Source organism: Natator depressus, chromosome 1 (genome assembly GCF_965152275.1).
Source record: "Natator depressus isolate rNatDep1 chromosome 1, rNatDep2.hap1, whole genome shotgun sequence".
Taxonomy (NCBI): Eukaryota; Metazoa; Chordata; order Testudines; family Cheloniidae; genus Natator; species Natator depressus.
This window is the reverse complement of record NC_134234.1, coordinates 304,813,276-304,841,080: the sequence shown is the minus strand read 5'-3', so window position 1 is coordinate 304,841,080 and position 27,805 is coordinate 304,813,276. Positions and strand designations below refer to the sequence as shown.

At 39.6% G+C, this 27,805-nt stretch overlaps 1 protein-coding gene across 2 annotated transcripts in view; it reads left to right on the top strand.

The window, feature by feature from the left end:
* FAM3C (FAM3 metabolism regulating signaling molecule C) overlaps positions 1-27,805 on the top strand; it is a 60,402-nt gene that overhangs the window by 24,767 nt on the left and 7,830 nt on the right. The window contains exons 6-10 of one of the 2 annotated variants that reach the window (XM_074942314.1): positions 9,010-9,068; positions 10,569-10,619; positions 11,317-11,401; positions 14,558-14,684; positions 16,164-16,272. In XM_074942314.1, coding sequence (XP_074798415.1) covers positions 9,010-9,068; positions 10,569-10,619; positions 11,317-11,401; positions 14,558-14,684; positions 16,164-16,253 — 412 coding nt within the window. In that variant the 3' untranslated portion in view covers positions 16,254-16,272. Of the gene's footprint in view, positions 1-9,009; positions 9,069-10,568; positions 10,620-11,316; positions 11,402-14,557; positions 14,685-16,163; positions 18,016-27,805 lie in introns of those variants that run through there. The other variant, XM_074942313.1, reaches the window with a different exon arrangement.

Sequence of the window (27,805 nt, the reverse complement as noted above, 5' to 3'; positions counted from 1 at the left end):
AACGTTATAAGGGGGCATTGCGCTACTTTAAACGCGCATGTTCTGATCAGCAACATAACAGTGAAACAACATTAACCTAGATGATAAGTAAGGAGTTACTGTACAGCAAACATCCAACAGCCAGCTAATAAAGCAAGTCAAATTGAATAGCACTGTTACAGAGGTAAATGAACATTAAACATAAATGAATGCTACTTGCTTTACGCAGAGGTCCAAAATCTGTTGACATTTCAGACTAAATTTCATTAGGAAATTTTCTTTTGGATGTTTGGCAATTTTGGGGGAAAATACAGTTTTCCTGTAGAGCTGGTGCAGTTCAAGATCCATGTAAGTATGAGATGAGATGATTCCCAAAACCTTGCATCTCATTATATCAGTACTGTATTGGTCTGAATGATTACTGCAGAATACTGTCATATCTCTTTCTACAATTGATCCCTGAAGGCAGTTTTGGTCTAGTAGAAAACAATTGTTTGCTATGTTCCAGTAATATTATACTGAAGTAGAATGTTTGGTTGTTAAATTCCCTAAATAGTTAATCTTTCTTTATTGAAATTAGTCACTTGTTTTTAATCTGACCAGAGAACAGATTAGGTAATTACTGAAGGAAAGCAGAGACTATTTCTGAGTTACTGCAGTTTTAGCTGTGTTCTGGCAAGTGCTAGACACTTCAACTACAACAAGAGGTACTGAATACAAATATGGGTGAACTTGAGTACCTCGTATTAAATGAGGATATTGATATAATAGGTATCATATAAACTTGGTGGAATGAGGATAATCAATGGAATATGATCCTACCAGGGTATAAAATATATTAGAAGGACAAAATAGTGCATGCTGGTGGGGGAGTGGCACTTTATGTGGAAAAAAAAGCGTAGAATCAAACGAAGTAGAAATCTTATATGAACCAAACTGTACCATAGATTCTCTATGGATAGTAATTCTATGCTTGAATAACGTATATAGCATTAGGGATATACTACTGACCACCTGACCAGGATGGTGATAGTGACTGTGAAATGCTCAGGGAGATTAGAGAGGCTATAAAAATAAACTCAGTACTGGGGATTTCAGCTATCCCCATATTGACTGGCTACATGTCACCTCAGGACGAGATGCAGAGATAGTTTCTTGACACCTTACCATAATAGAGGCTGAATTTAAATGTATACCCCCAAATTAATAAAAACATAGCAAGAGGACCAAAAAAGTGCCACTGGGGCAATGAGGATGACCTTGGCCTGATCCATTTTCAGCTGTGGATGGTCACAGGATGACCTGTGTAATGATCAGTATCGGAGGGAAAGCATACAGGAGAGTCAACTGCCAGCTGATGTGAAAGGCGGTCAGGGAGCCCAGACTGAGGACCGCTCGAGAGCAGAACGGATAACATTTCCTGTTGTCCCTTGTAGCAAACAGGGTGCCCCAAGCCACAAAAATGATTTGCCAGAACACTGGGCTTCAGGGACCACTTGTGACATAGGGAAAAATTCCTGCTGAGATGGTCCATGAGATGATTCTGGACTCCAGGCAAATGATTAGCTATTGAGAGATACGCTCTTTGATTCAGAATCGGAGAATTGGCATAGTCTGATTGTCTCTTGGCAAAACACTCTGGAGTGTGCTCCCTCCTGCCTCTTCATGTAATACATTGCAGTGGTATTGTTGGCAAGTATGTGAAACTCTGAACACTTGATGAGGTCTAGGGAAGCGTGACAGGCATTGTATATGGCCTGAACCGTCCACCAGTGCAAGGAGTCAGGATGAATGGAGGGAGGCGAGGACCAACCTATCCAAGGTGTGAAGGGTTGGATGATAAACTGTCCTGGGCAATATTTGAAGAGGGTGAAGGCATAACCTTGGAAATTGAACCAACTGCATGCATGTTGACATATGGCCCAAGAGCCTCAGACACATCCAAACTGTCATGGAAGGTTGAGACTGCAGACTGAGACAAAGGCAACAAATTGTCTGGAAACAGTTGGCAAAAACACTCTCAAACTTGTAGAGTCTATTAGGGCCCCCAGTGAACTCTATTTTGTGAGTGTGGACCAACATTAACTTCCCAGTATTTCGGGTGAGAGCCAGATGATTGAGTAAGCGCAGTGTAATGCATACATAAGAAAGGACTTCTTCTTTGGCCTTACCCCTTGTTAGCCAGTCATCCAGGTACAGGAAGACATGGATTCCCTTCTTTGTGAGTTACACTGTCACTATGACCATACATTTGGTAATAACCTGGGGGCAGAAGACAGACCAAAAGGCAGGACCATGTACTGAAAGTAATAATTCCTCATGACAAACCAGAGACATCTTCTGTTGCTCAGGAAAATCGCCACGTGGAAATAAGTGTCTTGAAGGTCCAGAACAGCAAGCCAATCATTTGGAGAGAATGCAGGGAGGATAGTTGACCATTCGGAACTTCATGTGTCTGATATATTTCTTAGGGTTGCAGAGGTTGAGGATAGGTTTTACCCCTCCTTTGGATTTGGGAACCAGAAAATACTGGTCGTAAAAACCTTGACCCTGTTATTCCGGAGGAACCTCTTCCACTGCTCCCAAAGCCAGAAGAGACTGGATCTGCTTGAGGAGTAGTATCTCATAAAAGGGGCCCCTAAAAACATAAAGAGGGTGGGAAGGAGGTGTGGAGAGGAACTGTATAGCATAGCCCAGTCTGACAGTGCTTGGGACCCAACTGTTGGTAGTAGTCGAATCCCAAACACTGAGAAAATGAGCGAGGCTATCCCTGATTGGGGAGGACTTGTAGAAGTCATGACTGGACCACTATTCCGGACCAGTGAGTCAAAATGGGCACGTGGTAGCTGCCAGGGGAGGATGTGTGGACTGGCCTAATCCTGGCCCTGGATGCTTCTGCATCTGGGACCTGAGCCCCTTTCTGGGGTAGTCCTGCTTCCTCATGGGAGGGAAAGTCTGCCCGAAGGGGTGTTGCAGGCAGTACCATTGCTGCTGCTGTGGTCCACTATAATAGCGCCTCTGCATTGCTGGTGCAGCCCCTGCACAAGGAATATAGGGTAGCCCTAGAATCCGTGAAAGAGTGCAGAGTTTCATCCATTTTATCTTAAAAAAAAAAAAAAGGCAGCCCATCATCAAAGGGCAAGACCTCTATGGCCTGCTGCATGTCTGGAGCAATGCCAGAATTCTGCAGCCAGGATGACCTTCTCATAGTCACCACCAAGGCCATTAGATTGGCTTAAGTGTCTGCGCTGTCTAGCGCGGACTGTAGTGCCGCCTTGGCCACTAAGCAGTCCTCCATGATAAACGCCCAAAACATCCCTGGAGGTTTCAGGCAGCTGGTCTGCAAATTTCGACATGGCTGACTAATTTACAAAATCATACTTGGACAGCAATGCTTCGTGGTTGGCAATCTGCGTTGGAGATCAGGAGGAGGATCCTGACCTGGACACTGAGGAGTCTCGGGATTATGGGAATAAGGATAGAGCCAACGCTGAAGTTGCGGTTCGATCAATCTGTCGCCCAAAGCAAAGGAGGGACCAGTGCTGCTGGTGGAAATGGTACTGCAGGCACCAAGTGCACCTCCGTTGTTTCCAGTGCCGAAGGTGATGTTGATTCTCAAGTCAGCGGAGGTGGAGGGCAGAGAGTGTTGCCACGGCAGCATGCCAAAGAGCTGAGGAGGTCCCTTGTGCTGAGCCCAGTGCTGGCGTTGCTTCTACAGTCTGCAGCATGGAGAATGTCTGGATGCAGTGCCCACGGACCCAAGGGTTCAAAAGCCTATCCAGACAGCAGGGCTGTAAATGTCGTAGCCTGGCCTAAATTCTGGGCCAATAGAGAGCTCAGGACAGAAAGGCAGAGGAGGTCCATTGGTGCCTGATATGCTGCCGAAGTGAAAACAGCTGGTGCCATCACAACCTTTGTCAATACTGGATTCAACGGACGCCCCAGGGCCGTTGGAGTCAATGGTATGGGGATCTCGTCTCCCTACCTGCTAGAGGGAGCAATAGGAAGGGCCTGCTTCATGCTGCGTGCCAGGAGTAATGCTGTGCCAATCTGTACTTTCTGGAGGAGGAGGAAGACTCTTCATGAGGCTTGCAGTGGTCTTGGTTGGTATTATGAAACCTTTTCCTTGGTGCACTAGACAGAGAGCGACTTCTCTGCCTCTTTGGAGAGTTGCCGGCTCCAAAGTGCAAAACATCAGCGCACTCTGAACCTGAGGGTGACCTCCAATCCCACACAGACCTCGGTGCTGATGCAGGCCACATGGCCTATTTGAGAAGCTGCTGCTGTAAGTGAAGATCCCTTGCCACCTTATTGTGTTTTGTGAATGATTTGCAAATAAACACAGCTCCTTGACATAGGCTTCACCTAAGCAAAGCAACACTGAGTGTGGGGTTGTGTTGGGGATTGTTCCCTCACGCAACAGACAATGTTTGAATCCTGGTGAGAGTTTTTCCCTGATGATACTAACTATAATATATACAACTAGAATAAGTCTCTAAAAGAGAGAGATGAATTGTGAGGTTAAAAACCACACGAGCTCTGACTCTAGTCGCAGGCAGTCAGAAGGAACTGAGGGGAGTCATGATGATGCCATCTCATATAGCCAGGGGAGAGGCTACAGCCACGAGGCGCAAGCACCACTCTTCTGCGACTACTGGTAGGCAAGATTCTCTGGCTCTTGTGTGCAGGGCACATGCATGTGAAATACCTGTCTCCATCTACTTGAAGAATTGAATTTGGGAAATCCAGTGCATTTCCCTTACAGTACAGAATGCTGTAACTTCAGTCTTTGTGGTTTTATAGACATCTAATCACTCAAACATTACACTCTGTTGATAGGTACCTATTTATGAAGAAATCTATAGCCAAATTAAAAGGAAATTCTTCTAACTTTTGTGTTGAATAAAAACATGGTAAATTAAACATAGAGAATTTAGTATGTCCTAAGGAATGTACTTAGAACTTTACTGCCCTTTCATTCACATTTGTATTTTCATTTGCCATATGTTTCAATTGCGTTAATGGAAAAATATGGAAGCTCTCCAGTGGCCAAAATACCTCCTGAGTGTTAACCAAAGCTTAACTTTGTAGCCTAGCGGAAAATTGCCTGCCTTATATTTAAAAAAAAAAAAAAGGAGTACTTGTGGCACCTTAGAGACTAACCAATTTATTTGAGCATAAGCTTTCGTGAGCTACAGCTCACTTCATCGGATGCATCCGATGAAGTGAGCTGTAGCTCACGAAAGCTTATGCTCAAATTGGTTAGTCTCTAAGGTGCCACAAGTACTCCTTTTCTTTTTGCGAATACAGACTAACACGGCTGTTACTCTGAAACCTTATATTTTAAAGGTTATTGAGTTTAAATCCTGTTGTGGGTTGTATTTTTACTCAAAATTCTTGGCAGACTATATAACTCAGAGAATTAGTAGAGGAATATGGAACCTTTCATCTCTAATTACTGGTTCAGATACAGTCATAGTGACTAAATATCAACTGATAGCTCTTCGTTCCCAATCTGAAATCAGCTGGTGTCTCTCAAAACTGGCACTACATAGTGCCTTTGTTTGCACTCTCAGCAGAGGTGGATTACATCATAGATTGAAGAACTTCTTTAATAGGTGGTATTTTGACATCAGTGTGCGGGAACAATAGTGGGCCATTCTGTTGAAGCTCATGTTGCTGCTGTTGTGTTTGCATGGATACTGCCCTTCAGAAGCAGATTCTCCAATAGGGGTTTGCAGAATTGGACTGAAAATAACTGACCAGAGAAGTAAACTGATTAAAAAATGTGCTCCGTAAGAAGTGAGCACAAACTGAGGTCCCAGTTCAGGAGAGCACTCTATTCAGGCCAGCATGTAAACACATCCTAAAATCTCACTGTGAAGTCAAATGAACTTAAGCAGATGCCTAAATTTAGACACATGCTTAAGTGCTTTCTGGCATCAGAGCCTAAGAGTAGCTGTGGCATCTTATTTGTGCAGCCTTCTTGAACCCCCTCCCCCCCCCAATGCTCCTCTCATTTGTTTTAACCCTCATTTGTGTTTATTTCTAACTTGTTAGCTGCTCATTACAGGGTCCTTATTTGTCTGTTCTTTGAACTGCCTAACACATCTTTGGGTGCAGTGAAATAACTTTTTATCATAGATCGCTGCCATTGTATAGGTGTGTAACTGCACTCTTTGAGTACTGAAACTTCTTACACATCTCATTTTATTTTTTTCATTTTTGTGCTTTTTTTAACCTTTTTTGCATTTCTTCCATGAGACCAACGAAAACAGGACTAGTTGATTTCACTTTTTCATATCCAAGCACAGTTCTGCAGTGTCATGGGAGGATGTTTATTTGAAATTTTTTTTGTTGGAATTTATTTTAAGGTCATGGAAACATTTCTATTGGTTGTATATTTATAAAAAAGCATAACATTTGGGCCAAATTTGGGCCAGTATCCCTTCAGAAAATAATTATTATTGTTGCAAATGGATCCTTAAAACTACTGTTAATTTAATCATCCAAAATACTGTGTATTTAATAACAAGATCTAAAGTACTGTGTTTTTTTCCATGAAATTTTGAATACATACATACCTTGTTATGAACTACTGTCCGTATATTTTGCTTGAATGTTACTGTAGCCCTTTTAAGTTTTTTAATTTCTGCATATCTTTCCATAGTATTACTGGAAGAATATAGAGTCCTTATATTGGTCAAAATTAAGTGTTTAAATCTTTATCTGAACAGAGACTATATCCTAGTTACTAGGACCTAGTACATAAGTGCCTGCCTTTTACTTCAAATATATTGAGATGAAATCTTGTTAAAGTTGTATGTTTTAATAAAACTTCCATAAACATTTTGTATCCTTAGGGTTAATTCTTACCACTTCTTAAAACAAATAAACTTGCCAAAAATGTACTTAATGTTTGTTTAAATTATCAAGAAATAAAATTAACAGTCCAGCCATATAAAAATGGTTAGTCTATTAAAAACATGATAGAAGAAGTCAGCCGACCAAGTTAAACAGGGCACAATTAAGGATGAATGACTCTGTTCCCTGGCCTCAATTCAGAGCTTCCATAAAAGCATAATCATAGATTCCCAGGCCAGAAAAGACCATTGTGATCATCTAGTCTAACTTCTTGTAGAGCATAGGTCATAGAACTTCCCCAGAATAATTCCCAGAGCATTTTTGAAAAACATTCAATCTTGATTTACAAATTGTCAGGGATGGGGAATCCACCAAGATCCTTGGTAAATTGTTACAATTATTAATTACTCACTATTAAAAATGTATGCCTTATTTCCAGTCTGAATTTGTCTAGCTTCAACTTCCAGCTATTTGATTGCATTACACCTTTCTCTGATAGATTGAAGTGTCCATTATTTAATATTTGTTTTCCCATGTAGGTACTTAGAGACTGTAATCAAGTCACCCCTTCACCTTTCTTTGTTAAGCTAAATAGATTGAGTCCTTTGAGTCTATCAGTATAATGCGTGTTTTCTAATCCTTTAATCATTCTTATGACTCTTCTCTGAACCCTCTGTTTATCAACATCCTTCTTGAATTGTGGGCACCAGAACTGGATACAGTATTCCAGCAGCGGTCGCACCATTGTCAAATGCAAAAGTAAAATAGCCTCTCTATTCCTATTCAAATTTCCCTGTTTTATGCATCTGAAGATCTCATTAGCTCTTTTGGCCACAGTGTCACACTTGGGAGCTTGTGTTCAGCTGATTTTCCACCACCACCTCCAAATCTTTTTCAGAGTCACTGCTTCCCAGGGTAGAGTCCCCCATCCTGTAAGTATGGCCTACATTCTTTGTTCCCAGATGTATACATTTACATCTAGCCATGTTAAAACACATATTGTTTGCTTGCTCCCAATTTACAAAGTGATCTAGATTGCTCTGAATCTTGTCTTTTTTTTTTTTTTTTTTACCACTACCCTAATTTTTGGTCATCTGCAGGCTTCATCAGCAATGACTTTTTCTTCCAGGTCATTGATAAAACTGTTAAATAGTGTAGGACCAAGAGCCAGTCCATACAGGACCCCATGGGAAACAGATTTCAAAATGTAACTGTAAATGGGGAATCATCACCAAGTGGATCTATCAGCCACTTTTTAATCAATTTAATGTGTTTCATGTTAATTTTATGTTCTAGTTTTTTAATCAAAATGTTGTGTGGTACCAAGTCAAAAGTCTTAAGTATATTATCTCCACACCATTACCTTTATCAACCAAAATTGTAATCTCATCAAACAAAAATATCAAGTTAGTTTGACAGGATCTGTTTTCCATAAACCCATGTTGATTTGCATTAATTACATTACCCTCCTTTACTTCATCATTAATGGAGTCCCATATCGGCCCGAGCTCATTATCTTCCCTGGGGTCAATGTCAGGCTGACGGGCCTGTAATTACCTGGGTCATCCCATTTAACCCTTTTAAAAATTGGCACAACATTGGCTTTCTTCCAACTTTCTGGAACTTTCCCAGTGCTCCAAGACTTATTGAAAGTAAACGTTAATGTCCAGCAAACTCCTCAACCAGCTCTTTTAAAACTTTTCTATGCAGGTTATCTGGACCTGCTGATTTTAAAAATGTCTGACTTCTGTAGCTTCTGTTTAACAACCTACAGAGACATGAGTGGAATGGAAAGTGTGTTATCACAATATAATGAAACTACATTTTCTGTGTTTTTCCCTCCAAATACAGAATTGAAATATTTATTGAACACTTCTGCCTCTTCTGTGTTGTTGATCATTCTACCATTTCCATCTAGTAATGGACCAACACCATTGTCCAAATTCTTTTTGTTTTTGATTATATTTAAAAAACTCCTTATTGTCCTTAACTCTGACCATAGGTTTCTCCTTGTATCCCTTGATTTCCCTTATCAATTTTCTACAGTTCCTAACTTCAGATTTATATTCACTACCACCAACTTTTAAGTCTTGCCTTTTTCAAAATATGAAATGCTTGTTTCAGAGGTTTTTCATAATTCAGATGTAAACATTTTTTTTGTTTCAGTTTAATGAGTGGTGTTAAGAATAATGTTGGCAGAGGAATAAATATAGCTTTGGTAAATGGTAAGTCATATTTTAAATGTGCAAAGTATTTTCATTCAAAGACCATTTCTCAAATAGTTCTTAAGGCATTTAGAGAGGGTGGGAGAAAGACAGCCAGGAGGCAGAGAGAGAAAGAGAAGAAAAAGTGGGGGAGGGGAGTCGTAGGAAGCAAACCCTCAGATTTATATTAAGTAATGTGCAAAAATCTCTTAATTATAGTTTAGTTTAGAAATGCAGTGTGGAAAGCTTAAAATTTTAGTGCAGTTCTTCTCTAAAAATTTACTGTAAAATGGGTTCATGGGCTCCATGTTCATTTTATTTCAATGATTATCAGCTAATATATGTTCTGTTTACATGTAAAATGGAAAAAACTGCCAGGCTTCCAAACTTAATCTGTGATCAGAAAGTCAAATGATGTTCTTTATTTGTTAATTTGCCACCACCAGTGGTAAAGATTCTGTGAGCCAAATTCTTCTGACACTTGTTTTCAGTGGAGCTTAGTTAAAAGTTCCATTGATAATGCCGGAATAGAATCACTCATTCTTTCATAGCTAAGGATCAATATATGCCATGATTCCACAGCCACAGAACTTCCCACCAAATGTTATTTGTTACAGGATTATGTTCCAGAATTTAAGCTTTCATTAAAAAACAGACGAATTCTGCACATATGATTGTGAAAGAAAGAAACTTGAAAAATATATATGTTGTGATTGACGGACACACACACACATGATTTCAGTAGTAAAGATGACCATTTAAGTTTCAACTTTGTCAGCTATTTCACGAATGATGATTTTAGCAGAAATATCCAGCTAATGTGCTTATGCCTCAATCTTAAACTGTCTCCACCTGACCAGAGACCAAAATCTGGCAGTTGGGTAGGGAGCAGCTGAAATGGCCTGCTGTCTTCTACAATGCAGTTAAGATGTAGATTTTTGTATTTTCAATGCATATCAAAAACTGACTGGAACAGCATAAAATAAACTCTTATCAAAATGAGTAACAGGCTACTCTGCTGGTTTTAGTATTCATTTTCATATCTAATTCATTAAAATCCTCTAATTTAAATGAAGCTGCCATGACTGAAATTTCCAGTCAGCTGCAAAAAGTGCCCTGTTTTCCACACACTCATTGCTAATAGGGATAAAAAGTAGTAAAAGCTAAATTTTTTTATTAAATAGATACAGGAAGCAGGTCTTTTAAGTATGAATGTGCCATTTTTGTACTGTTCTTTAAAACTGAAAAAAACACTCCTCTTTCTACTGCTGCCTGAGTAGTTCTGTCACTAAGATGGCAGTGCTCTTCTTTGTCTGTCTTGTCTCTGACTGTGCATAGTAGTACAGGAACAGGAAGTTAAAGGTGTTGTTTTCATGGACGAGAACATACCAGCTGAGAATTAGTATGGTATTTTTTGCAGGCTCTCAAAGCTATTCTGTCACCTCTGATTGTTATGAAATGTTGAATATATTCTTAAAAGAACTTTGGATATAGACACACAATGTAAGCTTTTTTTTCTAGGCAAAACAGGACAAGCATTGGACACCAAGTTCTTCGACATGTGGGGAGGAGGTAAGTGTTCATGAATTGTTTCTTATATAAAAATAATTTTGAATGGCAAAAATAAATCGCTTCTCATTACATTTTAAATTGAATTGAGCAGTTATGTAGTCATTTCATGGATACTACTATAGTCATGAGGAGAGGACAGGTAAATAGAAGCACACATATCTTTTGTTATCTATACACATGCACATAAAGGCATTTGCCCTCCTGACTAATTATCCCCCTAATGGCAATTCTGACAGCAGACTAAAGAAGCCATCGTGTGCCAAAATGGCATGTAAACTGTACTAGTAAGAGTTATCGTAGTGCTAATAAATCGGTTTCCTAAATGAGTAACACGCCGCTCTTGTGTTATATACGTTTGGCTTATTTTTTTCCCACTAGACTAATTTGATGTTGAGTACTTTCCCAATCTGGGCTACCAGAGCTTCAGTTTATTGCCACCATTTTGAATTTAAATGGAAACAAACATCAGGTATTTTATTACAAGAGAATAAGTGAAACTGCAGCTATAGAATTAAGGTATACTTTCTCTGATGCTTTAGTGATCTTTTTCCCACTTAATTTCTTTGACTCCATGTATAAACTATGTATAAGGAATGTCTCAATGTTAAATTAGCACTGCCGAAGGTGTCTTGTCTAGATTTGGTATGGTACTGTAATTGCATTTTGCGGTAATTCTGTGTATTCTGTCTCTGTTCAGACGTGGCACCGTTTATTGACTTCCTAAAGTCCATTCAGGATGGAACTGTAGTGTTAATGGGAACCTATGATGATGGTGCAACCAAGTATGTATTGACCAAAAATAGTAAATTTTGCTTATCCTGCACTTTTAAATACTTATCATATATGTGTATTGAAAAAACCCTAAACTGTTCCAAAAACATGTTTGAAGAAGTTTTGCTTCTGGGATAATATCATTGACACTATCCTTTATGGGAAAGTATCTTAATTTTATGATCTTGCAACCTGAAGAGTGAATACTCCAGGCTGTGCAGAATTAAAGCATACAGTAGAACCTCAGAGTTACAAACACCTCGGAAATGGAGGTTGTTCATAACTCTGAACAAAACTTTATGGCTTTTCTTTCTTTCAAAAGTTTACAACGGAACATTGACTTCATAGAGCTTTGAACCATGACTGTGCAGAAGAAAAATGCTGCTTTCCTTTTATTTTTTTAGTAGTTTACATTTAACACAGTACTGTGATGTGTGTGTGTGTGTGTGTGTGTGTGGCCCTCTACTCCTGCCTGATTCTGGTTCCAAATGAGGTATGTGGTTGACTGGTCCGTTCATAATTCTGGTGTTCGTAACTCTGAGGTTCTGCTGTATTTAGTATGCTATGTATGTAGATGTTATTATTATAAAACCTTTTAGATTAAGTGGAGCAATGAATTGGGTATCAAAAGGCCTTTTTGCGGTGAGTGTGTTCCATGCACAACTTTGACATCTAAATAACTACATATATAATGTCTGTCTGTTTGTTTGCCATTACCATATCAATAGATTGTGCATGTTTATTTTTTTGTTATAAAGTTAATATGAAACCAAAGAACTCATTAGGTCCATAGTTTGTGCATACATTGCAGGTGCAGTTGATTCAGTATTGTATACATGAATATTCATGTATCTCAGGTTTCATCTCATCATTCTCAACCTCTGGTCCTAAATGTTGTTTAAACCAACACAAGCGAATAAGTCAAGAGTTAAGGTTGTCATCATGACTATTAGTTAATTGATTCCCTTTTGTTTAAGTATTGTAATTGCCACTGTATGTGACTGAGGTGGTGGCATTTGCACTATATCAGTAAGTTACAATAGGTTGTGCTTTAGTAAACTGGCCTCCACAAGGAGATGATGTGAGGCAAACAGTCAAACCACCAAAGTGTTCACCAACAGCCAACTAATGCAGACTCTGATGTCTTATTGCTATTAGGTTACAGGTTATCTATTGTTTCCATTTTAAAAACTAAATAGCCATTACAAATAATTTTGGGGAGTTTTATGCAACCTGTCCTTCAACTATGAAAAATAATTCCTTGTGGAAGAATATGAGAACAAACAAAGAAGTTATGAGCAACTTTTTCCTAATTAGGAAAAAAATTAAGTATTCAAAATTTTTTGTAAATATTTTTCAAATTCTGTTAACCCATCACTCTCCAGCCCAGCTGTTCTTTCAGTAGCAGATTATGGCACAATAGCCTCTTTCTATGGTGAAGCCTAGATTTATAATGTTGAACTGTTCCCAAATTAGGTTGCACAATAGAGTGGGTTAACAGTGGCTGCCTATTCCAAACTACGAAGTGCTGGGGAAAGAAGGCAGTTAAAAATTATTACTTTTCTCCTCCAACATCTCCTTCTGCTTCTCCCCCACCCTTGAAGGGGTGTCTTCCACCATCCCCTCCCCTTTTGACAAGCTGTCTGTTACCTGTTTTTCCTTTCATGATACTTAATATGAGATTTCTTTTGTTTTGTTTCAGTGTGTACTTTGTCCCAGCTGTGTACTTGTGAGAGCTGGTGTCTAAGTGTGACAACAGCAAAAAAAAAAGCTCAACAGGTCAATAGGAATGTGGGTTTTGGCAGTCCATGTCAATAACCAGACTCTAATGTTCACTAGTAACTTCATATGAATAACAAAAACCTCATCAATATTGCATCCCAGTAATAGTAAATGCAAACAATTTCAACAAAATCTGTGCCTTATCTGTAGAGCTGTATTAGTGGAATGTAACCATCTAAATATTCTGTACAATCACAGGAAAGTAGCCCCAAAATTAACTTAATTTGGTGTGCCCAAAGTTTTTTATGCTCTGGCTTAATGTGATGTATTCTGAGTTCATATCATATGATTGTACCACATTAGTTAGCAGTAATCAAAGGTTTTGTGGCGTGCTCAGAAATTGAAAACGGGCCAAATTATTGGCCAAAATATAGTAGCTGGCAGGAGGAAAAAAAGGTTGCCTCACAAAAATTTTGGAATAAAATGTATCTTGTTACATCATCGCTGTATCTTCCCTGCTATAACTGGTTTGTTTAGATCTAAAGCCATAATTGTGGCAAAGGGCAGCATCATTAATTTGAAATTGGGACCTGAGCAATCATATGTTTCATCTTTCACTTAGTTGTGATCAGACTTAATGGCCTGCTTATGACATCAAAATATTCAAAAATATAAAGTCAAAACCTAGCGATAAGCATATAAATAATAAATAATTCATGTGGTAGATTGTAGATTACAATCTATCAGACCTATCTTGGAAAGGCTGATTGATATCTTCTTATGGCCTGAGTGAGTGATAGTATTCCAAAAATTGTTCTCTATATATATGGGCTGAGCAGGTGGTGATCAGATCCAGATTTAGGGCCTAATCCTATGAAAGCTTTCATGTGTGCTTAATTTTGAGCACATGAGTAGTCGCACTGAACTCAGCGGGAGTACTAACATTCTTAAAATTAAGCATGTGCATAGATCCTTGCGGGATTGGAGGCCTTCGTTTTTACAGGTTTGGATCCCCGTGCTGGCCACATGAGATTTTGGCATCAAATGGTAGAAATTTCATTCGATCAACTGGCCTCATTTAAAAAAAAAAAAAAAAAAAGAGTCCTTGTGGCACCTTAGAGACTAACAAATTTATTTGGGCATAAGCTTTTGTGGGCATGAAGTGGGTTCTAGTCCACGAAAGCTTATGCGCAAATAAATTTGTTAGTCTCTAAGGTGCCATAAGGACTCCTGTTTTTTTGCTGATACAGACTAACACGGCAAGCACTGAAACCTGGCCTCATAAAGAGAGGCATTCCCAATTCTAATTGTAACACTAGCCCTAATACCAACTAACTGGAAATTGTATTGTGTGAATTAGAAGCTGAATGGTGAACTAAGCAATAAAGGACCTAGCTACATGTATTATATTTTTCACATTTAACACACTTTGCATTTTGTTCAAGGCTTAATGAGGAGGCACGGAAACTGATTGCTGAACTGGGAAGCACATCGATTACTAACCTTGGTTTTAGAGACAACTGGGTCTTTTGTGGTGGAAAAGGAATTAAGACTAAAAGTCCATTTGAACAGGTTTGTTGCTAATATTACTTTTCAGAGTTCGATAAGTAAATTTATACTAACCGAGGCTTAGCCTATTATATGAACACCAAACATTGTCTCAAACATATCACAGTAGATATTTAGTATTTAAGTTCCACAAAAAATTTGAATATTTAACTTCTTTTAAATATACAAAACGATGCTGTGATAAGCACCTTAGAAAAATGATGCACAGATCTACATTAAAACTGATGAACTAAAACTCTGTAACATGAGTTTTTCTTACTTAAAAAAAAAAAAAAGTAGCTATAATATGGTCATGTAGGCCAGTTCAAAAATCAGTGTTTGAAGTTCAAAATTTAGGCACCTAAGTAAGTAACCTAATTTTCAAAAATGCCTATCATGCAACAGATCCAAATGATTTCAAGTTGCTTTTGAAAATAGAACACTTATTTCAGTGCCTACATACAGTCTAAGGCAGGGGTTCTCAAAACAATTTTTTTGGTGGCCTCAGAGTGTGGCCACCAACTCTTGCTGATGGCTGCATTGACAGTTTTTCCTAAAATACTAAATTAACTTTAGGAAAAACAAAATAAATATGCACATATACATGGCCAAATCAAAATGTATTTATGTAGGGTTTTTTCAGACTCAGTAATAAAAATAATTTATATTTGTGTCTATTCTTTACTGGACCTAAACAGAACAGAAACACAAATAAGGTGCTTTGCATGTTCTTGTCTTTTTGTTGTTGTTTCTTTTGCTTTTTTGGTTGCTGCACCACCCCCCCACCCCCAAGACTTGCGAGCTGGTAAGTCTTCTGCTGTGAAAAGTGATATTTGTATGTTTGTTAGTATCACTTTTCATAGCCGACTTATGCAGCCCCGGCAAGCCCTGGGACAAATCAAGCCCTGGATGGAGAGGTGGGCAGGAAGGCAGCAGGGCAGAGGGATGATGGCTGGGGTGGCGAGCCTGGAACCAGAGCCTGCCACCATGTGGATGGAGCCCAAAGCCTCGTGGCCAAAGCCTACCTGCTCTACCCCCGGGAAAGTGGGGAACTCACCAGCTGTCTGCACCTCCAGAGTTTGTGTTTCCAGAGGGGGGCAGGGCCCAACCACTGCTGGTGGCCCTGGAAGGTGGGGAGAGCCCAGGAGGCTGTGGCCGCAAGAAATGACCATGAGAAACTCTGGTCTAAGGAGCCTATATTTAGCATCCACTTTTCCAAATTCATGGCTATTAGCAGATATTCTATTATGGTCATTGATTTTGTATGGTTCATGATTTGGGTTAAGATTTGGGTTATTTGCAATGGGTGTCACTGATAAGGGAAAAGAATGTATTTTGTCTCTAGTTCTATCTCAGACCTAAAGAGTAGCCTTTGCTAAAGGATGTATATGCATTTCTGGAGGGCATGATTTTTTTTTAATCATGGTAGCCTAGCAATATTTATAATGGTAACAGGACAAATGGTTTTATTTTTAACAATGGCTTCGTGTTCTCTATTTGTAGCATATAAAGAACAACAAGGATACTAACAAATATGAAGGCTGGCCAGAAGTTGTTGAGATGGAAGGCTGTATCCCTCAGAAGCAAGACTAAACGATTCAAAACAAAGAATGTGAGAGAAAATGCACTTTCTGCTATTATAAGGGAGAGGGCTATGAAGAAGATACTATGTTATGTAAATATTTTTAAAGCATGCATCCATCTTGTCGGTGTGCGCATGAGCATTGACATTTTGAATATCAGAATTATTTATTTGCTAACACATCTAGAAATCGTTTTGTAAATAGGCCCAAAATAAACAAGACAGTGAAACATTTCTAAACAGCATTCCTCAAAGTGCAAAATTTAGTTTGCCTATGGTAAATAATCATTTTAGATCTACTGACTAAGCAATTAAGTACCCAGTAAAGGAATGAGCTCATACTGAAGGATATTGTACTGTCCTATAACAATGTAAATGTTGCTTTGAGTCCGTAACCTTTGTGGAATATGTAGATTTTAGTGAGAAATTAAAAAGCTTTAATTTTTTTATCCTCTGCCTTTTGGTGGCAGCATCACTTTTTATTAAAGATCTATTCAGTTATTCTAGTACAAATGCTTTAGAATTTTGTTTTGCAGCCCCCCCCAAAAAACCTAATAATCAACAATAATAATAATCAACAAAATTAGCGTACTTTATACAACAGTGTAGATCAGCCACGAGAAGCACAATTAAATAAATTTTTTATTAAAACAAAAGTAAATATATAAATACTTGTACATGATATTTAAAAAAAGCTTGAAAAGATTTGTATTTAACATGGAAATAGTGTTTACTTTGTAGAAGATACTTGGCTTAATAACAGTTCTATGACTCAATTGTTTTGTTTTTTATTACAATTTTTGTACCAGCTGCCTGACCTTCAGTTCTACCTACTGCTGTTCAGCAATACTAACTAGCTGAATGAGAGAGCTGTCTGATGGAATGCCCTTCTGTTTTAATTCTAGTCCTAGGAGCGAGATTTCCCAGTGAGGGAAGCATGTTAGAAAATGGGCTGTTTCCTTATAGGAATTAATTTAGTATACATAATTTTATGCACAGTTTCACTACTACCTGTGCTGCTACTAATGTGAATCAAGATACTCAATCAGTACTTAGGATGGGATGTTACGGAGAGCATTTTAAGATATGAATCAGTTGTATCAGTTGGTATTGAAAAACTAGCTAACACTGTTATCTTCATCCCTTTCAGCAATGGATTTTAAAAAACTGGACAAAGTTAAAGTGGCCTTATACCATAGCTCATGTAAGAGTAAATAGAAAACCGAACACTTTCTGTAGAAATTAATTTTTTTAATCACTTATATTTTTTAGTAGGGCAGGCTTAGAATTCTTTTTCTGAATACAAAGTGAGTACAGTGAAACTGACTATCCAGGCATTCACTGTACAGGCCCTAGAGCAGAATTCTATTTAATCTCTTGGAGTTCTATTTATACTGTTTGTTCTAGTACAAATGGTCAACATCTTTGAGCAGTACTATAAAAAAATTTTTAGGAACTTCAATATGAATCACAAATAGTGCCACTCAGAATGTTCTATAATCAGTATCTTCTGAGACAAACTTAAAATGGTTTGCACTAAAATCTTTAAAGTAATACAGGGAATAATAACTTTGTTCAGAATAATATCCACCTCCTAATACAGGAATGAGTAAGACTGGAATTTGAATTGTTTTCTGTTTAACTAGCCTGCTATGTAATGTTTTCCCCTCAAATTTAATGTAGAACAGCAATAAATGCACCTTATACAGTGAAACCATTTATTTGTAAAATATCATGCAGATTTTTAGTTCTTATTTGAGAAAGATTACATCATACGTGTCAAACTATGTATATTTTTTCATCAAATAAAGTAAAAATCCCCTCCGTTCTATAAACTGGAAACTAACTTTATTTCACAATGTGAGATTAATCAAGAAAACGAATGTATAAACTTTAGTGTTTAGGTAATGACAAAATACATTTGTTTGTACTGTGAATACTCCATGACTGAGTATATTGCTCTTCAAGATAACATTTGAAAGAACCCTGAAGATACAGTACTTAGTGGTGTATATAGCTATATTAAAAAAAAAATCCAGTTTGTATATGAATAATCTCTCTAGGCTATTCTCTTACTAGCCTGTGTAATACTATTCTGATATGAGTGCCAACAAAATATGACATTCATACTGGGCGTGTCTACACTACAAACTTAAGTTGATCTATGTTAGGTCGACTTACAGCCACCGCAGTAATTACTGTGGTGGCTGATGTCCACACTACTTTCCTTCTGTTGGTGATGCACATCCTCACCAGGAGCGCTTCCACCAACTGAAGATGGGCAGTATGGGGTGCTGAGAGCCAGGGCTCACAGCTCCCTGCTAGGAGCCCAGCTGCCCCCTCATGCTTCTCGCCTCCCCAGTGGGTGAGGGGGACAGCTGCCCAGGCTCCCTGGCTCCCCACTCAGGGAAACGAGAAACCAGCCCAGAGGGGAGCCCGGAGGCAGCAGGGCTCCCAGCAGCAAGCACAATCAGCAACCTGGTTGAGAGTGGGGAGCCAAGCTGGGGGGCAACCAGGCTCTACCTGGAATCCACCACAAGCCCCAGGCTTTCTTGTCAATTTCACCGCTCCAACATGGAGCATGAAATTGACAAGAATGACAGCCAACTTAAGTAAGGCAGTGTCTACACGGACATTGCATTGCTCTAACTACACCGACATAAGCCCTATGCCTCACGTGGAGGTGCAGTTATTATGTTGGTATAGTAGGGCACTTACATCAGCAGGATAAGGCTGTATTGTGTACACTGACCTAATTAGGTCTATGTAAACTGCCTTACGTCGACCTAATTCTGTAATGTAGACCAATTCTTAGTTTTCATACTAAGTTGTCAAATATTCCAAAGATTGGATATATGTGCTGAATGTCGAAGGGTGTACAAGAAACAGGTTTTAGTAACTGCAGAGGTTTGTGTTCTAATCTGTGCTTTGTGGTTTGAGCCAAGTAATGCAATCTGCATACATTTTTTTTTTTAATACTATTATCATTCAGTCCTGAGGCAATAAGTGTTTCACAAGCTTCTGACAGTTCACACAGATGAAGGTAGGGAGCTGCTTGACTTTGGTGGAGTGATGAATTAACCCATCATGTGACTCCTAAAGAGCATGTATTAAACAATTTGACAGTGTTAAATGTACAACTGAAGATTATCCCACTGTGAATGAAAGATAAGAATAGGAAGAGGCCAGTATGGCTCCATCAGGAGCTCTTTAATTACCTGAAAACCAAAAAAGAATCCTACAAAAAGTAGAAATATGGATGAATTGCTGAGGAGGAGTACAAAACAATAGCATAAGCATGTAGGGACAAAGTCGGAAAGGGTAAGGCACAAAATGAATGTTACACCTAGCAAGGGACATAAAAGGTAATAAGATGGTATTTAAATTCATTAGGAGCAAGATGAAGGAAATTGTAGGTCCTCTACTTAGCGGGGGACGAAAACTAATAATTGATGACATCAAGAAGGTGGAGATGTTTAATGCCTGTTTTGCTTCAGTCTTTACTAAAATGGTTAATGGTGACCCAGATCCTCAACACAATATTAACAAGAAAGGTGAACGAATGCAAGCTAAAATAGGGAAAGAACAGATGAAATCGTATTTAGATGTATTCTGGTAGGCAGAGCCTGATGGAAGTTCATTTTAGGTAATCTTGGAACCATTATCAACTATATTTGAGAACTCATGGAGGACAGGTGAGGTCCCAGAGACTGGCCAATGGCAAACATAGCATAGTATAGGGGGACAAAGAGGACCTATGGAATTATAGACCAGTCAGCCTAATTTTGATACCTGGAAAGATACTGGAGCAATCTATTCGTAAGCACCTAAAGGATAATAGGGTTATAAAGAATAGCCAGCATGGATTTGTCAAGAACAAATCATGCCAAACCAACGTAATCAGTTCCACATGCCATTCTAATAATCAAATTAGGGAAATGTGGTCTATATGAAATTAATATAATGTGGGTGCACATCTGGTTGAAAGACCATACTCAGAGTAGTTATCTGTGGTTTGCAGTAAACTGGGAGGAGGTATATTTGTTATGAGAGGAGACTCAAAGAGCTTGGCTGATTTAGCCTAACCAAAAGAAGGTTGAGGGGAGATAAATTGCTCTCTATAAATACATCAGAGAATAAATACCAGGGAGGGAGAGGAGTTATTTAAATTAAGCACCAATGTGGACACAAGAACAAATGGATATAAACTGTTTATCAACAAGTTTAGGCATAAGAACGGCTTTACTGGATCAGACCAAAGGTCCTTCTAGCCCAGTATCCTGTCATGGATGATCTGGACTTGACCTTTCACGGTTCCTTCCAGCCCTACATTTCTATGATTCTATGTAGCAATTTTCCAGTTTTGGTTCAGCATGTGAAACTGTCCTGCCCTGCTTGAATTCTGTGCATAAGGTCACTTGAATATCTACGGCAAGTTGTTTTTGTAACTCCTCATTGAGCAATGCCCTGTCGCTGAATTGCATGAGGGAGTCCAATGTGGGTAGGTGTCTCAATCACTAGTATACCAAAGTGTCATTGTGTACATCTGTGTTCCCTAGAGAGTGGGGTGCATTTCCCTGTTGGTGAGTGACGGGACTAGCTGAGGGCTGTGTAAATCTTCTCCTCCATGGCTCATGATGTCAGCTTTGATTAAAAATTAAAACTTTTAACTGCTATGGTTGCAAAACAAAGTAGAACCAAAACAAAAGACGGAGCAAATGTAACTGATCTGCATGAGTTTGCAGAGAGCCTGAAACTATAGCTCTGAGGTATGAGCTGTCTTATTTCAGTGGTAGCTAATTCAGATGCCAGTGATGATATTTTGTCAGTATTAACTATTTTACTTATTTTAAGGCATGAAAAAAGGATAAGTATCCTCTTATGAAGATCTATACTAGCATTTCCCAACGTGAGGCACGAAGGACTAGTTGGGGGTAGCGAAGAGGACAGAGACAGGAAAATGTTAAAGGCCTACACATTTTAATACGTACAGCACATTGAAGGGGAGTGTGACTGGTTTCAATTTCCCAAAGGGAAGCTCAGCCTGGATCTAATCCAACCAGGGAGTCCTTCATCACAAATCAAAGTGCTACTGCCACTCTTAGTTTCTTGCCCTGCTAATGATACTTTGTGTGGTTACTGAGCTTTTCACATACTGTAAAGATAAGAGAGAGCTTGATGGGGTCAGTGGGGTAGTTGTGAGAGCCTTCTGCCTGTTTCCAGTGCCTTTTCCCATCTAAGTCTGCGTTGCACAGAACAAGTGATCTTGACTATCTGTCTCCTGATAGCGAATTTTGAAAAACTTCCACTAACTGTGGTTGCCCAGCTTAATACCTCCTTACAAGTCTTAAGCTGGGCACGCAAGTAGAGAACCCTTGAAAATACAGCCCTTGGTTTCTTAGCATGTGCATAATGGTTGTAAGTGTGGTTGTGATTTCCCAGAAGTATTATGTGTGTTAGGAAAAAGTCTTTAAAAGAACTAATAAACGTAAAAAATGAAGCCAGCACTTTTTGGGAAAAGGGGAGAAAAACCAGAATAACTTCAATATTTAGGAATGTGAGGACTGGTATCAGCAGCTTGAGTCAGGCATAGTGTGGGCTGTGATGGTTGTCTGTATAGTCCCATCAATGTACTTAATTCCTGACCTGCAGCATTCCTGCTAGTTCAGTCCTGGTCCTGTCTTGAGTAGAAACTTGGCAGCTGATACTGTCCCTGATCTAGTTTTCCCTGCCTACACCCTTCCCTTCTTGCAGACCCCTGTCAAAACACGCTTCTTCCAAAAAATCTGTTGATGCTAGTCCTCCCATTGAACTGATGTTAAGAAACTACATTGTTAATCTAGCGATAAACTCTGTGGAACAGACATCTTGGACCAGAATTGTGGCCCTGTTCTGCTGGTTTTGTGCCATTTTTGACAGGCATGTTTTTGATTCTACATAACATGAAGAAAAGTGGAGACCATGTTTAACTTTTATAATAAATACTATAACATAAATGAAGAGGTGAAGAATTGGTGTTGAGCAGGGGTTTCAAACACACGGCCCGCGGAGTTATTTCCTGCAGCCCGCCATAGCTCCCACCGCCGCCTCCTCAACCAGCACTCCGCATCCCCACTCCTCCGCCTACCTCCCAGTGCTTCCTGCCACCAAACAGCTATTTGACGGCACTTAGGACTTTCCAGGAGGGAGGGGGAGGAGCGGGGACGCAGTGCGCTCCGGGGAAGAGGCGGGGCAGGGATTTGGGGAAGGGGTTGGAATAAGGGTAGGGAGGGGTGGAATTGTGGAGGGGACTTTGCGGAAGGGCTTGGAATGGGGGCGGGGAAGGGGTAGGAAGAGGCGGGACAGGGAAGAAGTTAGCTGGATCAGCAAAACATAACCCACCTCTGGCCCTGCTGCTGCTAGCTCCCACACACGTGTTCTGGGGAGGAGGGCAGGCAGGCAGGAGGGTGCTCGGAGCTGCTGTTTAAGGCAGTGTTTACAGTCTCTCTCGCTCTGGGGGGTGGGGATGTCTGCTGCATGCATTTCAATGAGCCGTTTCCACAGTTCTCTGAAGTTTAACTGAGTCAAACTGCCCAAGCTTGACAAACGGCCTTTGAGCCTGCTCTTCCTGCATCCCCAGTCCTCCTCTCCAGTTATACCCCTACTCACACCAACCCACAGCCAGCCCCTTCACCACTCTTTAAATCTCTCCTCCCTCAAGGGAGGGCCAAACAGACCCGCCATTGAAATCCGTCGCCATTGATCCCATGCGCAGTGTGAAACGCTGGGGAGAAGGGAGCCGGGAAAGCAGGAGCAGCAGCCAGTCACTGGGAAAAGCCCTTTTCCTTTAACACTGGGAGGGAGGGAGGGAAAGGGAAGGCGAATCAGAGAGAAATATCATGGGGGGGCGGGGGAGGGAACAGGGATCTTGGATTTTCCAGTTTACAAAAGCCAAGCCTGTTCCCCGTGCATCTCACCCTCAATGACGCCTGGGTGGGAAAAAATCCCTGACCCTCCTAGGGTACGCGGACGCTTCAACACAGGTGCTGACTGCTGAGTAAATTTGCTCAATAGAGTACTACAACTCCCAGCATCCTCTGCTCCACCTTGCACTGAGCTGCTGCCTTAGAGACGGAGGAAGGCATGCTGAGAGTAGTTGGGAAGAATGTTTGTTAAAAGTGGCAATGTATTTTGTATGAATAGTTACTTTAAAAAGTTCCTGCCATTACAGCTATGATAGACTGTTAGTTTAGATAATCATCAGCGTTACTGACCACATAAGGAATAGTTACAGGGGTTTATATTTTATTAAAACCCCTCTTTACATTAAAGTTTTTTAAAAGTTAATACATTTACTTTTAATAGCATACTATATTACTTTTCATTTTTGACTATACTTTTGTATTGTATGAAAAGGTTTCAGTGATGCGGCCCTCGGGCCAATGTACTAGTCCTCATGTGGCCCTCATTGTGGTTTGAGTTTGAGATCCCTGGTGTAGAGCACTGAACATAATATAAGAATGGCCATACTGGATCAGACCAATGGTCAATGTAGCCCAGTATCTTGTCTTCTAACAATGGCCAATGCAGATGCTTCAGAGTGAATGAACAGAACAGGGCAATTACTGAGTGATCCAGTTCCAGCATTTGGCAGTCAGAGGCTAGGGGGACACTCAGAGCACAGGGTTGCATCCCTGACCATCTTGGTTAATCGCCATTGATGGACCTATCATCCATGAACTTAGCTAATTCTTTTTTGAACACAGGTATACTTTCGGCCTTCACAATATCCCGTGGCAATGAGTTCCACAGGTTGACTGTGCATTGTGTGAGGAAGTAATTACTTTTGTTTGTTTTAAACCTGCTGCCTATTTCATCAGGTTACTCCTAGTTCTTGTGTAGGGGAAAATAACACTTTCACTTTCTCCACACCATTCATGATTCTATAGACCTCAATCATATCCTCCCTTAGTTGTTTCTTTTCCAAGATGAACAGCCCTAGTCTTTTAATCTCTCCTCAAATGGAAGCTGTTTCATACCCCTAATCACTTTTGTTGCCCTTCTCTGCACCTTTTCCAATTCTAATATATCTTTTTTGGGATGGGATGACAGGAACTGCATGCTGTATTCAAGGTGTGGGCCCACTATGACTTTATATAGTGGCATTATGATATTTACTGTCTTATCTATCCCTTTCCTAATGGTTCCTAACAGTCTCCTAGCTTTTTGGACTGCCACTACACATTGAGCAGATTGTGTCAGAGAAGTGTCCACAATGACTCCAAGATCTTTCTTGAGTGGTAACAGCTAATTTAGACCCTGTCCTTTTGTATGTGTAGTTGGGAATATATCTTCCAACGTGCATTACTTTGCATTTATCCACATTGAATTTCATCTGCCCTTTTGTTGCCCAGTCACCCTGTTTTTTGAGATCCCTTTGTAACTCTTCGCAGTCTGCTTTGGAATTAACTCTTGAGTAGTTTTGTATCATCTACAAACTTTGCCACTTCACCATTTACCCCTTTTTCCAGATCATTAATGAATTTGTCGCCCAGCACTGGCCCCAGTACAGATCCCTGGGGGACCCCACTATTAACCTTTCTCCATTGTGAAAACTGATCATTTATTCCTACCCTTTGTTTCCTGTCCTTTAACCAGTTACTGATCCATGAAAGTAATATCTGCAGCAATATCATGTCATCCTCATCCCTGTGGAATGACACCAGCTTGGCTACTTAAGGGCCCAGTTCTGCTCCTAGGGAAGTCAACAGCTGATCTCATATTGAGATTTGGTGGGAGCAGAATTGGACCATAACGGCAACAATAATCAATTGCTTAGGTCAAGAAGTGTATCCAACTGAAATTTCAGGGTCATTTTGGTAGGCAAAATTTTATTATCCAAACTAATGCAGGGGCGATGTCACTATTTGGCCAAAGTACCCTGGGATCTTTAATGACAGTAAGTAATTAGGACCTCCGTTTTACATCTCCAGGATCATATTGCCTCTTAATACTAAAATAAAGCACTAGTAGGGTGTTGAGTAAAAGGAAGCAGTGCTAACCACTGAATTGCCAACACTTTCCATGGTACCTGGGTTTTTGTGGGAAGTCTATCCTAGCACTCAGAGCTTTAACTTCTGAGAGCCAATGTGGGAGATGGTATGATTTTAATGTAACAGTGGGGTGCACAAAAACATTTGTGTTAGCTCATCGCTAATTCATGATAGTCAATATGTCCATTCAATAAATGGACTTTAGATTATTTTTGTCTACAACACTTGAATCAAAGTTTCCGTTCTTGCAGACAATGATTCATAAACATTGGGTCAGGAGTCATAGCATGTGCCATGCTCTTAGTAGGATTACCAATCGTCTTACCCTTGATGGAGTGGAATCTCAGGAAGTGCACAAAGACTGTGAAGCTCCAAAACCAGTTAGCACTAAACTAAGTTACTTTTTTCTTTAAGGGCTTGTCTTTGCTGCTTAAAAAGGTCTGTTTCTTACCTCAGGTAACTAAGGGACGTGAGCTATTCCAAGATAAAAAATGCACCCTTTTTTAGCAGTGAAGACAAGGCCTAAATTAGAGGTAACTCCTTAATTAGCAGTAATTGGGGTAATCACGGATGAATAGCAAGTCAAAAAATCAAAACATCCACAATCCCACATCAATACATTCCAAATTGCAATTAGACAATGTCAAAGTTATGTTGTTCTATGCAGAACCTTTTAATGATGATAGACAAATAGATTCTCTAACTCAATGCATTTGACCTTTAAGATGTTGTTTGAAACAAAATTTATCCACTGTGTTATGTTTCAGTGGCTCTCCAGTTTCTCAGCTGATCGTGTGTGGGCTTCTTTCAGGGGAGAAAGGGATATTATTTCAGTCATGGACCTGTTTCTTTGCTGTTGACGGGGTACAATGTACCCTTCAGCACAAAAGGAAATGAATAATGTAACCTTAGGAATTATCATTTTTTTTAACCCATAGTTTAAAGTTTCTAGTCTCGGCTGTAGAAAACAGAAGTGATCATAAAACATTTCATTCTGTCTCCCAATAAGGCACGAATTTTCAGAGCTTTCTGGGAAAGAGGTTACAAAAATCCTTCCCAATAGTAAGTTTCAACTTTTTTAAAATTAAAAAGTTTGAACCATACATATTACAAGTTTGATCATACCAAACTGTGTTTGATTTAAGCAAAAACATGGGCAAGTGCACAGTTAAGTTGCCTGGTTGTAGACACATGAGAGTTAGAAAAATGACCAAACTACAAAGACAGAGTCTGATCTTGTGTATGTGATGGAATTTTCTACCTTGCTAGTGGACTCAAGATCAGTAGCAGATTTCCTAAGATACATGGCACTATATGTCATGTAGCTATAATAAATATCTGGACCTACATCCAGTTGTTCAATTAGTGTATTAAGAGCTTCTATATTTGGTGCATTAGTGCTCACCAGCTCAGGTGTGTCTCTCACCAACTGTCCTCACACCCTCTGCTGGTGTGCACTAGAAATTCCCTAGTGGATGCTGACTTAGTACTGTTTGATTTGAAACAGGATTATGTCAGTGCACACTAGGGAATTTTTAATGTGCACTAGAAGGGTCCACATGGACAGTTAGCATGTACCATTCTGGTGCACACTAGAATTTGCACCCAAGCTGATGCACACTAATGTACCACATAGACAAGCCCTAAATTAGTTGTGGGTTTTTTAAAAGTTTAGTGACTTTTGCCATTATTTATTACATCCCATTGTTTAGCAATCTAACTAAAAGATAGCTACTGTACATCAGGAATGGTGCATTTAGATTAAGTTCTTGAATCCTGATTCCAGTCCCATCTATGGTGATCACAAATCACTGAGATATCTGCAAAATGAATTGCAGTGTCGCATTCCAGATCTTCTACCATATTTTCAATCCTACTAAACTTGCACATTGGTAAAGGGACTGATTCTGTTCTCTATGCTGGTGTAAAACATGAGCTAGACCACAGAAATTAGTGGAACTACACAGAAGTTAAAGTAGTGTGACAGCAGAACCTAGATCAGGATCAGATATATTTTGGCATTAGTTATCTGAAATTAATGTTGTAATTAGACTTTATAGACACCACTCAATTCAATGGAGTTACACCAGCAATGAATTTGCCACCTGTCTATAGAAGAAACACAACTGCCTTCCAGAAATATGAATCATGAGAGTCCATGTTTAAGAAATGCATTTTCAGAGTTGTTTACATTACTATTGCTTGTTTTAAAAAATTACTGGAGGCTACAGTGGGGATCGTTTTCTTATTGCTGATGCTGTGGTTGATATTAAAATGCCAGCAGTTACCATACAGTTGTAACTGATAAACCACAATTTCTTCTTTGAGTACTGGTCCCTATGGGTAATCACTGTTGGTGGTCAGGTGCTCCATGAGTCCAGGAGCAGAAATTCTTCAATAGCAATGTCTGCTGGTCTGCACTGTGCATTATGCCTCTTTGTGCTTCAAACCAAGGGCATAAGTGGTGACATGGACCAACCACACCCTTCAGTTCCTCTTTTACTGCTTGTGGTCTGTGATGGAAATTCTCC